Source organism: Crocodylus porosus, unplaced genomic scaffold, assembly GCF_001723895.1.
Source record: "Crocodylus porosus isolate Cpor-Errol unplaced genomic scaffold, CroPor_comp1, whole genome shotgun sequence".
NCBI classification, from domain to species: domain Eukaryota; kingdom Metazoa; phylum Chordata; order Crocodylia; family Crocodylidae; genus Crocodylus; species Crocodylus porosus.
Window position 1 is genome coordinate 1,467,345 of NW_017728930.1, and position 13,022 is coordinate 1,480,366.

General features: G+C 44.6%; 1 protein-coding gene across 1 annotated transcript in view; it reads left to right on the forward strand.

Annotated features, from left to right (window-relative positions):
- Positions 1-1,350: 1,350 nt before the first annotated feature.
- Positions 1,351-13,022, forward strand: part of CADM1 (cell adhesion molecule 1) — a 74,156-nt gene continuing 62,484 nt past the window's right edge. Inside the window, exons 1-5 of the mRNA XM_019543122.1 lie at positions 1,351-1,387; positions 1,557-1,772; positions 2,980-3,132; positions 7,397-7,534; positions 9,405-9,560. Coding sequence (XP_019398667.1) covers positions 1,351-1,387; positions 1,557-1,772; positions 2,980-3,132; positions 7,397-7,534; positions 9,405-9,560 — 700 coding nt within the window. The remainder of the gene's footprint in view (positions 1,388-1,556; positions 1,773-2,979; positions 3,133-7,396; positions 7,535-9,404; positions 9,561-13,022) is intronic.

Consider the following 13,022-nt stretch of genomic DNA (forward strand, 5'->3'; position numbering starts at 1 on the left):
GGAACAATAGAAGTTGTGCTGCAGAGATTGATTGGGCTTTAAAATGAATTAACTTGTTAACAGATTGTAGTTATTTAACATTTATACATATAAGCTGGGTTTTGTTTAGAAGATCCTGAATGTCCTGCAGTTCTCTTTGCATGTACTTTTTTAGTTATTCATAGGTTTAGAAGACAAAAGTTTGGCAAGGGTTTTTGTTTTGTTTTTTTTTTCAGCCAAGAATTGTGAATACACATGTCTGCCCCGTATCTGAGCATGCTGAGGCGATGCTTTTAGTAGGTGCCTTAGTTGCCCGTACACTTCTCCAGTTTGGAAATGATCCGGTCTCCACTGTGCACAGAACTGGGGCAGGAACTGTATTTCTAATAATATACACCTCTGCCCATCATCATCCTTCCCCGCCATCCCAAGACGCATCTTATGTGTAGATACCATCTTGCTAGGTAGATGTTTCAGGAAACCGGTTTGTCTGGCAGCCTTTGCTCTTTTCTGGGGAGGAAAGAAAGGGATGGATGGGATATGAGAGCCTTTCCAATGAAATGCTTCTTGGTCCTTACCGTCATGAATTTTTGTTCACTACAGTAAAAAGGGTCCCTCCATTTCTCTCCTTAAGCTCATCTTTAACATCCTGTAATCTCCAGTACTCGGTTCTCTTGATCAAGCACGCCCAACCTTGGATGAGCTGAAGGCTGGGCTCCAGGTTTCCACACCGCTTGGTGGGGAAACCCCAGGTTTCCTGCATCTTTGGAGGCTGTTTACAGGGTCAGCTGTTTGCCTTGTTATGCTAACATCGAGGTCTTTAGGTCTGTACCTCTGCTTAGTTCATGGCCCTTAGGTTTGGTATCAAACTCCTCCAGTCCCACAGGAGCTTGGTCCCGGACGACCATTTCCTGGAGGAGGGTCACTGGAGTAGTCTGGAGCATCGATCCTTTGCTGCGCTGTCCTTGGAGTTGCAATTCACTTGCATGAAGCCATGCTTCGGTCACATGCATAGCAGCCATACCTACGTGTGGGAGGGATCTGGCCCCTTTTTTAGCCAAGTAATTGCTACATTTCCATTCTGCGCACCGCCAACCACTCCCAGGTACTCCAGGTTGATGTAGTGGTGTTCAAGCCAGTCAAAAGGAGCATCCTCATTTTTTTTGTCCCTAGGGTATCCATCCCCATTTCCAACGTTGCCACGTAGGCAACTGCATATATGGAGGGCGAGTGAACAATGTGTTGGCTAAGTTAAGTAAGTCTCGTTGCATGTGCCGTGGATTGCGCCTGCCTTGCGTTGTTGACCGAAACTCCTAACAGGCTTTCAGACTTCACCCATCTTCTCCCTCCACACCCCGCTGTTCCTGTGGGATGAAGCTTATGCCTGTGGAAGGCAAGTGCAGCAACGGTAATACATGGGGTTGAGGAAGGCATAGCCATGGATGTGCTGCTGCAGGCTGGCTGTGGCCATGGATGCTGAGCCAGCAGCCTCCTGCAGTCACCACGAGATGGGGGATGATGTGCATTGATAAAGCAGCCCCCTGGCATTTGTTCTTCTGTTCCTGCTCTGTTGGAAGGACTCCAGCAAAAGCTGCTGACACGACTTCAAACCTCAGCACTAGTTAGCGTTTGCTTTCTTTTTTCAGGTGGTGGACAGAACCTGGTTACAGAGGATGTGACGGTAGTGGAGGGAGATGTGGCCACCATCAGCTGTCGAGTCAAAAACAGCGATGACTCAGTGATTCAGCTACTGAATCCCAACAGACAGACCATTTACTTCCGAGATTTCAGGCGTAAGTCCCATCCCCGTGCTATTCGGTAACAACTTTCCCCCACTTCCCTTGCACTCTCTATAAAGAGATGGCTAAGGGTTTTTTCCCCCCTCTAAATTTAACGTTAGACGCTTAAAGTTTAGTCGATTCTGTAGAGGGTAGATGAAACAGGCAATCATAATCTTTCTCCTTAATGGAAACCTTGATGGTCCCTTTTAAAAGTCAGACTGTCTTACTTTGCAATAGGAATTGATTGTAGTAATTCAGGGTGAATTGCAATTGAACACCAAATATTTAGCTGACACAAACCAATTGAATAGGGTAAAGCAGGGAGAGTGCAATGTTCTCAGAAGTAATATGTTTGGTTTGAAGGCTAGAATTTTCAAGACAATAAGTTTCTTTAAAGCCAAAACAAAAACCCTTGTCTTTGTGGTACTCGCTGAATGATGCTGTCTGTTTTCTGCTGCGACAAAACCCCAGCGAAGGCTAATAGTTGGAAAGAAAGCATTTAAATTGCCCGAACCTAATGCGTGTTGTTGGGCCTGGCTGGGATGGGCAAAGACCCAGCTGCATTAAATAAGCACTACCAAAAGAAAGGGCCATTCCTTGGATTGATTCCCACTCCCCCACACACCCTGTATTGTAGCAACATGTATTGGACCCTCATCAGGACCCAGTGGTGCTATATATTTCACAAGGACTTACTATAAGAGAATACTTCTCTCCAAAGCACTAGAAGAGCTTTTGGTTTGTAGTGGCTGCAGTATTTGCTGTCATAAGAATTTGGGCAGTTAGCACTTGCACAAGGAAACCCAAATCTTGCATTGGCCTTTCCCTCCGTGTTTTCTCTTTCAAGCCATTCCTGGTCCAGCCTCCAAGCTTGCAGTCTGCTTACAGTCATGAAATGGCTCCCTGAATTTTTATGACAGCCCATTTACCAGAACACCCCTATTTTTTCCAGCAAATGAATGATGTCCTAATCGCTGGTGTTTTGCAAGGTGCATTAGTCTGTATTGATTATTTATATTGATCTGTGAACACGAATAATGTTTAAACCTAGATTGAAATGCAAAAGGTAGCAGGAAAGCTGCAGTCAGAGCGCTTGGGAAATTTTGCTTAGATTCCTTTACGCCTTTTTTGGGCTTCCGGCTCGGCTGTGTTTCTGTGGGTGGGGGATGTACTATCTTTCGGATTCATCACCAGCGCTAACGATCTGTTTGCTCCACAGCGTTGAAGGACAGCAGGTTTCAGTTAGTGAATTTCTCCAACAGTGAACTCCGAGTGTCATTGACAAATGTCTCCGTTTCTGATGAAGGAAGATACTTCTGCCAGCTCTACACTGATCCTCCCCAGGAAATTTATACTACTATTACAGTGCTTGGTAAGAAATTCAGAGATGCTCACCACTAAATTCTGTCTTTGGTTAATGGGGAGTGTGTCTGAGTGAAGGGGAGGAGGAAAGGGAATTTATTATGCACTTCCCCAAACTATTTGGTAGCTGTTGTAGCCAGCAAAAGTTGCCGAAACTAGATCAGGCAGGTAAGGCTTTGCCGAAAGCTCGTAACCGTGCTATGGTTTTGGTAAGAAAACTATTTTTTTTTTTTTCTCTCACGTGCTCTTTCACTAATGATGATTGGATCTGCTCAGTCCTGGACAAGGTATGGAAAGTGGCAAGCAAAGATCAAAATATCTTCTCACGAGCCATTCACCACCTGGGATATCATAGCCTTTAATTGCTACTTAGGAATGCCTCCATCCATCTCCAGCACTTATCCAGTGATTATGTTCTGCCCGATTCTCTCTGAGCGGTATCCGGTGTGTAGAAGACCAGCGGGGTTTTGCTGCGTTTTGTTCCGGGCACATTTTTGCTTAATAGAGTGAGTCCCACTCTTGTCTGTCACAGTCACTTAAATGCTGTCAGCTCCTCCATTTGTGCAATGCGAGATAATCCTCACCCTGCCTTACCGGGGCTCTGTGAGGATGAACCACATCCCCCAGCCGGCTCTCTTGAAAAAACTTCTGAGTTCACAATTGGTCTTTTGGAGCAAGTGTGAGTGCGGAGACCAGCCAGCAGCTTTGGGGAATGACATGCGCTGAAAGAGTGGAGACAGCCATGCCTGCTAGTAGTCCTACACGCTGCCCTCCCAGGACCTTCTCCAGCCCATGTCTTTCCTCCTTAGGGCTGTAGAGCGGGTGTGTGCTGTCCGATTGCAGCAATAGCAGCAGAGGTTTGCAATGATGGTCCTCGATGGGTCCCATTCAGGGAGGATGGAAAGGGAAGAAGTATATTTGTGTAAAATTAGAGAATATATAAAATGTAAGGCCCCACAAAGTTGGATTCTTTTTTACTTGCCTAAAGTTCTAGTAAAGTCCACCAAGTTAATGATTATTTATTCTTCAATTTGAAAGCTCATAGCTCAGCTTCCCTGCATGGAGGCGTGCTGTGGTTTGAGGTCCTGCCTAGGACACTACCAGCACCATCATTCCTAGTATTTCCATCTCCATCTCCTTTGGCACCATGCAGTCAACTCCCTCCCCTTTTATGTACTTCTGCCAGTCTGATCCTTCTGTGAGCGAGTGCCGGTGGTTATTGATGAACCAAAAAAATGTTTTTAAGTTATTTTTTTGCCAGTTAACATCCAGGACACCAACAGGGTACACATGATAGCTTTGACTCTCAAAAAAATTGGTGCTCCAGTTTCACCGTAGCCTGCAGCAATAGTGAAAGCAGTGGATTTTTTTTTTCTGTGGATGTTTAATGTGTTAATTTAATTTTCTTTCATTTGGGGTTACTTCGCAATTCCTCATAGTAAGATCCAGCAGCCTATGCATCTCTGTACCCAGAAATCAAGCTATCCCCACCGATCATATGTTCAACCTTTTTTTCTAAGATTATAATATAATGAAGAATAAAAGCATCTTTGTTGCTGTCTATGATGTTTTTTAAGAAAAGTGTTGTGTATATCCACAGCTGTTAAAGCTCTTGATATGTTGAAGATGTTCCTGCCTTTGCATGTTTATTAGTTGCTAAATGTATTCTGCACGGTCTTATACATAACTACGAGGTAAAGTGGTGGCTTTTGGTTAATTTTACCTACTCTGATATTATAGCCACCATTTTATCTTTTTTCTTACATGTATACAAATTTAGCACCCTTTGTTTGACACCTTCCATTTATTTTTGTGTTGGCATCATCATTTCCAGTGTTGAATGTTACTGTTTTCTATTGAGAAGTAACATTTTCACCAAGACAATCATACTGAGTTCTCTCTTTTCAGGCTATTTTTCGTGGTTTCAGAGCTTGCAGTACATATGCAGGTACAGGATTTATATAGCTACTGCTCAAAATAGCTAATACTGTTACAGCCATGCCTAAAGATTAGTGTTGGCTTTTAAGATCCTTTTAACAAGGGAACCTGAATCGTAGTGGAAGATCTTAAACTCAGATCTCACTCACTGATTAGTTGTAAGACTTTTTTTCCTTGTGTTTTAATGAGATTCACTTCTTCCTTAGTGGTTTTATGCTGTGGAAACAGTGTTTATAATTAGCCCTAATATGGGTCTCAAATTTATCAACAGCTTTCAGGTTTTAGTTCAGTTTTCTGGTATTCAGCTGAGAATGTAACTTCCTCTCGTATTTATGTGCATTCAGATGTATATAATTATTTAGCTTTCATTTAATTTCATTCATTGCTAGAGATTTATTTGAAATAATACCTGTTTAATTGCCCCCTGTGTAAATACTGTTTGTGTTCAATAATAAAGTAGCGTGCTAGGGTAGTTATTCTCCTTATAAATAAGTTGCATTTCAAGGTTCAAGGCAAACCGTATTTTTCTATCTCCTATTCCAGAACCCTGTTTAAGAAAATAAAAATCATAGCGCTGTGTGTTTACCTTGGTGCGCAAGTTCACGGCAGATTGGTGCGAATCCTTATTTTACCAGGCGAAACAAAGGCAGAAGTGTGTATTTGTTCAAGTGAGGGAGATGAGATGACTGCCACATGGAGGAATGGGCATGACAGTCACAGATCTCTTTTTCTCATCACTAATAAACTTCCCTAAAGAAGGTAGTTGGTGTCAGTATATCCTTGGTTCTTCTTTCTAGGACCTCAGTTCCCATTACCACTGCCACTGTCGGAGACAGGGTCCTGGGCCAGTTGGTCTGACTCAGTGTGACACTTACGTTCACCTAGAAGATCCCATTTGGTACCTTAGGAGTGGCTTTAATGCTGTGCTCTCCTTATGTGCTTTGGGTGGTAGTCGCCGTGGAGCGCAGACCACCTTTCTCCCACGGCTGCAATCAGGAAGCAATATGGTGCTGTCTCTTGCTTTCCCTCCGTAGTTGTTTTTCTCTTCTTGGATACTTTCATGTCTTCAGTGCTACTATATGTAAATTTATTCACGCTTCATTGGAACACTTACAGATTTCAAATCTATAGTCTGTTCTTAGACGAAAGCCACGAATGACTAATTAGTCTGCTTGATCATCAGGATGGTATTTATACATATTTGTTTGTTCTTCATCAGCTGAGAAATGTATTAGTCATATCTGAACCATACAATTCCTTAATCATAATGATCAGAACAAAAATGTTATCTTTGGAAGTCTCCTTGACTTACGACTCTGTTCCTTCTTGACTTTTGCATGTTGCCCGGTAAGGCCTGCATCTCCCTTTCTACCAACTCTTTCATGTAAAGAGATGATTGTCCCTATTTCAGCATCTTTAAGCTTGTTTCTGTCACATCCGTTGGTTGTATGCTACAGCAGTTGTTATCTCCCTTAGGTTCTAGCCGATTTCTAAATATTATTGGATTATTTCTCATTGATGATTACAGCCCTCTAGCTTTGAAGTTCACGAGAGGGTTGATCTATAGAGGATACTTACCTAGAGAGAGAGGAAAATTACCTTCCTGCAATTATTGCAATCTCACGGAAAAAAAGGAGCTGTCTCCAGATGCAAAGCTAGCTCTACTTCTTTGCCTTGTGGTTTATTTTGAAGGGAAAGGCACTGGCAGGTAAAGGCTGTGACATCCATTCTGGCCTATACTCAGTGGGGGTGGTTAAGAGCACTGAGTATACTTCTTTGCTGGCCAGCTTCAACCTTGTGAGCTTGAGGATTGAAGCTAAAGAGCACAGGAGAAGAAATTGCAACCCTTCAGAGGGTTAGGACTATAGGTAAGTAATGCACTTTTAAATGTCAGCCGCCTTCTTTCTCCTCATCACAGGCTGTCAAGAAACATGTACAAATGCTTTATTCTTTTTAACTCTGCATGCTGCTTTTTTATGTGATATCCAAACTGAGCAGTCTAAAAGAGCAGTCACCGTATATGGGATGATGCACAGTCAGGGGAGCAGGTAGAAGAAACACGAGTCAGGCAATGGTCAATGAAATGCAAAGTGAAGTTGCAACTCTGGAAATATTTAGTGTCAATATTAAGAACCCATGTTTTAAGGGAGTTGATAAATTAAGAGAACTGTTGATTTTTCACATCCAGCTTTCTCCCCACCCCCCCCACCACCCCCCAAAAAAATCCAGCTGTTTTCCAGCATTGAGCAGATTTTTAATAGGCTCTCAGAAATGCATCAGTTAATGCTCAAAATGTATTGACCTTGTTGTTCTGATTTGTATATTTTTCATTTTAGTCCCGCCACGCAATTTGATAATTGATATCCAGAAAGAAATTGCCGTCGAAGGAGAAGAGATTGAATTGAACTGCACTGCCATGGCCAGCAGACCAGCCACCACGATCAGATGGTTCAAAGGGAACAAGGAGCTAAGGGGTAGACTTTTCCTCTAAATCAGCTCAGTTTTACCAATAACACCCAGCAGTTGATTCAGACCTTCTAGATGCACCACTGTGTTTCTGTTTTTTCCCACCCCTGGTTAAAAAGTAGAGCAAGCTGTTTGAAACCCCAGGTCAGGAGCAGAATATGCTGATGGATTTAAATGACAATTGCATTTTAAGAGGGAAGGGTTGAATATCATTATGTCCATTACCCGCCTGCCAGAATCTGAGTTCAGTGTTCTGGATTTGCTCTTCAGCTGCTTGTGACCTTGCTGACTTCTAAAGCTGGGAAGGGAATTTGTTATGGTTGCTGCTGCTGCTAATGTAGCTTTCTGCCCTGTTTTAGGCATCACTGAGAGCATCAGCTCTCTGCCTTGTAAAGCTTTTCAGTTCACCTTTGCACAGCATTGTGTATGTGCTGAATATTCATATGCAATGAGTTTCTCCTGCTCTATAAAGTCTAGTGCTTGTGGTGTTTGTACAAGGAAGTCACTGACGTTGATTGCACATGACACACTGTTTGTTTAAGTCGGCATACGCGTGGATGCAAGGCTGGTTGGCATCACCTCTGCCCCACGTGAGACGCTCAGGGCTCCTTAACCGAAGTCAAACACGTAGCGTCAAATGTAACCCCCCTGCGAGGACAAGACAAAGTCCTCCATTCGAGGATGTACAACATCATCCTTTCCCTCCTACAGGCGTCTTAGCACAATGGCCCATGCTGAACGTATGCTGATAATAGCAGAATGCAAAGCTGCCACCACTTGTAGTAGTGTCCCACAGAGCCAGCTGCTTTCCAGCACCTGTTGTCATCTAAGCAAGGCATGGATCTTCAAATGGCCTTGCTTGGCTCTTTCCTTTCTAGAGGGCACAAGTACAGCAGTGATCAACCCTTTGTGCTTGACCCGTCTAGCGTCTTTATCGAGCTTGCTTGCATCAGCAATTGAATTCCAGCATCCCTGTATCTTTGAAGACTGCCAAACAAGTAGTAGCCTCTTGAAATACCACATCACCCTGCTGTTCCTTTGGCCGTATGGGTTTTTTAACAGAAATAGGGACTGCAATAGCTTTCTGTGTTTTTTATTTTGTGCAGTATGCACCTAGCAAAAAAACGAAGAACTTTTGCAGTTAGAAATCCTTTTCTATAGTCATAATGAGTTGTAGTTTCTGCAGGTCCCATCAGCCCTCTCCCCTGTTTAATTACATGTTCTACAGGAGCAGGCTTTTGTGTTTGAAAAAGGGGGTTGTTGCTCTCTTTACCATTTTTATCTGCATGACCTGAACGCTAAAAATGCCACCAGTGCATCGTAGCCGGTGGCAGTGACGTACAGTCAGCAGATACTTGCCCAGCATGGGTACAGCCCCTCTTGTCTCTCTGGTTCTTCCTGAGATTCCCTCCTTCCTGCTCTGCTTTTTATGAAGGAGCCCTGCCGCGTACCGCACGCCAGCCAGCTGCCCCGGTGTTTCCTGCGGGGTTTCTCAGTGTCACCATTGAAATGGTTTCATTTCTATCTTTCCTTACTTTGGTCTCGTTGGTCACTTTGTTGATGGAAAGTTGTGAGGGTTAAGGAGATGTGTGGCCCCAGTGATTTAGGAGCTCAGGAGTTTTAGGGAATTCTTAATTCACGTAGCAGTGCATTGTATATCTTGGCTTTCCATGGCCTGGTGGGAGGAGGATGGTTTTCCATGTGCATTTCTCCTGCTCAGATGCCATATAAAGGAAAAATGGAAGCTGGAGGCCTGTGTGTCATGTGTTGCATGGTGATATGAATGCACAAATAATGTGAAGTTAACATGGATATGCTCTCCCATGATTATTCTGCTCTTTCTCCCTCTCTCTCTCTGGCTCTCTCATCCTTTGGCAGGCAAGTCTGAAGTGGAGCAGTGGTCTGATATGTATACAGTGACCAGTCAACTTCTGTTGAGAGTGGGACGGGAGGATGACGGCGTCCCTGTCATCTGTCTGGTGGATCACCCTGCTGTCAAGGATTTGCAGACCCAGCGCTACCTAGAAGTCATGTGTGAGTCCCAGTGATTTTTGTTCTTCCATTGTGTAAAGATCCTCACTTCAAAAGACGTTAGAAACCATTAATTATGTAATTAGGTTTTATTACAGTGTACATAGCACTTATATCTTGTTGCCAAAATGTAGAAATCAAAGTATTGGGTATTGTTGAATGGATGAAACAATGGCTTTCCCTTGCCAGTTTGCTATAATTCCACAAACCTGGTTTTATTCTTGGAGAATATCTTGCTTTACCCAGATTTAGCACCGTGAAAGGTTGCTAGCTAGGCCTTATAATTATGTCACAGCAGATGAATTTGGAGTCCTCCCTTTTTTTTACCAGCGCATTTATTTCTTAAAACTTACACTGCGGTGCCACAATTTAAGATAACCGACTGCAATTCTTCATTGGTAAACAAATCGAGAGACACCTGCTCTGATGCAAGAGAGACTGTCGCGGTGTGTACAATGTGGTTTAAAAATCCAGTGGCATGCATAAGGTAAGTTAAGATTAGCCTGCCTTTGCCGGCTGATATTCCTGAAGTTTTAATGCTGCTGACTGCTATCAAGATAACAGCTAGGTAGAGCGTTTCGCTTGGCTCTTTATGAACTGCTATGCCGTTCATCACAGTTGATGTATACAGATAGGGAAAGGTACGCCTCTGAAAATACCTATGGGGCAACGCACGGCAGAGATAGCTGGTATTTTATTGGTGTAATGGAATACGGGCCTGTCCGCGTCGCTGCAGCGCCTCCACCATTGGATTGTGCTGCGTGAGACGGGGGCGGCGGGGCCCTGGCGCAAGAGAACAGCGAAGCGAGGAGGCTGCCGAGACGCCTCCCAAGCTTTCCTTTTGTAGTTCATCTCAAACATGCTATTGCAGACCCCGAGTAGGGGGATTGTGTTAATTTATTTCATCTACTTCATTATGTGGCTTCATTACGAGCATTCTGCTTACAATTCTCCTATCGCCGAAACTAGCGTGAAGTAATGTCTCTATAATGGGGAAAACAGAAATGATCAGATACTACCTAAATTGGCAGATACTAGATTTCTTGTGACTGTGCTAATGTGTAATTCATTTATGCAAACTTAATGTCCATTAACATTTCTTGTAGAGCTCCATTAGCTTTAATAATACATTAGCACCTTTGTGAGGCTTGATCAAATACTTAACCAAAAAAAAAAAAAATCCCATTTCTCAAATTATACAGAGAAATAGAAATCTTGCAGGGTTTTTTACTTGTTTATAAAGGGGTCAGGTTAGCTTAAGGCTCCCCGTTGGAAATTTCACTGCAGTGCTGACCTTTTGGTATGATAGAAATGGGTCACTTTTTTAAAAAGAGCACCTGAAGTATGGGGTGCAGGTTCCTTCTGCTTGTCTATTGAAAGAGAAAATAAATCCTTTCTGAATCCTTTCAGTTGCAGCTTTTAAAGGTCTCCATGCACAATGGCAACAAAGCACATGTAAACTATGGTTATCTGAAGGTCTCGGGGGACATCCAAAACCTTCAGATAAAGCGCTATAGACTTTATCTGCTGCAAAGGGTATTTTTTCACTTATCGCTAATTTTAGGCCTCTCTTTGGGTATCTCCAGGGGAAGGAGAGGTGTTAGTCGGAGCTTAACACTAGATTGTTGGAATGGACTTAATGCAGAGCTTTCTGGAAGGAGAAGGGGGCTAAATGTGAAGAGGTCTCGTGCACCAGCATGTTTGTCTTGACATTTGGTCCTGAACTCAACTTGGAGCTTGCAAGAGGCACCAGATGAACAGCCCCGCAGACCTGCGTTCCCTGGTTTGTTTTTTTTTATCGGCAGAACACAAATAGCTCAAGGAGCCACACATCCCCTCCTGTGCAGCCCCCTCCTTCCCCCCGTGCTGTACTTCTCCCCCTGGGCACAGTCGCCTGGGCTCCGTGGTGCATCCTTCCCAGCCAGTCGATTGACCGTGACCCCACTCCTGGTGGATGGAGAGGGGGCCATCAGAGGGAAACCGTTGCTAGTTGGTGCCACTCTGTCGTAGCTTTGGACTGGCGTCCACGCAGTGAGGGGTCTGCGGGCTGTTGCCTGTCCTTGGACTTGCTGTGCAATTTCTTTCTAACAACTTATTCTTGAAAACACCAGGGGCAGAGAATTGGTTGCAAGCCAAGGACCAAAACGCTCCCCAGGAGCAGTGCTGCACCCAGACTCCTGGCCACCCCAGGCAAACTTTTAGTATCGGACTCCCCTTTGCCAGAGAGGATGATTTTTGTTGCGAAAGTCTGTGGTATCAATGCTTTTAAATAGTGTCCTCAACTAATAACATTGCCAGTCATGTATAAACTTTTTTTTGCAATTTAATTTTTTTTCCCCATTTTCAGGCCCCCTTCTGTCCGGGCCCGAGGCGGCCACCCAGTATGCCCATATCTGTATCCAGGTCTGCCCAGGAGAGATTCCGCAAGGACCTCGGGGTTTTTTTAAGTGGGAATGCTGTGATATAGGCCTTTGGCAGAAAACGGGGCCAGTGTGAACTGCTTAGAGCAGAATCAGAACTGCGAGCCACGGCTTGGGGACCCCGGTGCAGCTGCTGGTGCTGGCTTCCCTTGGTCTGGGGGTATTACTGACAACACAGAGTAGGTACAGGGGGGCTGGGCACCAAAGGGAATCTGCTGGGCACCATGCTGCCCTTCAGAGCGGGCTCCTGCAGGCACAGATCACACCATCACGCTGCTCCGGAGTGTTGTGTGGGTGGCACGGGGGGACCCAGGTTCTCTCCATGTGTTGTCAAAGCGTCTATCTGCACGCAGGAGGCTGCTTCTTAGCCGTCCTGGAAGTGTTTGTTTGCCTCCACGTGTATCACTTCCCCATCTCAAACATGGGTGTAATGGTGCTCCCCTTCCTTGGCAAACCCCTGTGGAGCCCACAGATGGGGAGTCAATATAAGAGCTCGTAGGTGTTATTTGGTAGGCGTCTCGTTGCTGGAACGTGAGAAGCTGTCTGGAATAGGCTGCAGCATGCAGTTCAGTGCTTTTGTCTGCCCCTTGGAGGGGGTCTGGGTAGGACAGGAGAGAAAGGCAGGCAGATGTGGCAAACAGGACCAGCAGAGGAGGCAGCGGGGAATCCACTTGTCATCATTGACTGACGCCTGGATCAGAGCTTCCATTGACACAGACCTTGCCCTTTGGAGAAATTATAATCCAAAAATCAGGCCTAATTGTCACATTCTCAATAGCTTTTTAGAGAAGAAATTTGCAATCAGAGCAGAGCAGCCCTTTAAATTGCTGTTCCATGCACTTTAGCTGACCACTTTGTTACCTCCAGATTTACAGAGCACCGGATCTCCAAACAAGTGGCAATTAACATTCCTTGATTGCACCGTGCCGAAGCCTGTGTTCCTCGGCTTGTGTTGCTGTGGCCACAGGCAGGCGTCCCTCAAGAGCGGCCCTTACAAAAAACCAGTAAAGTCTTCTGGGGCCATTTCCAGCCTCCAAGGCGGAGG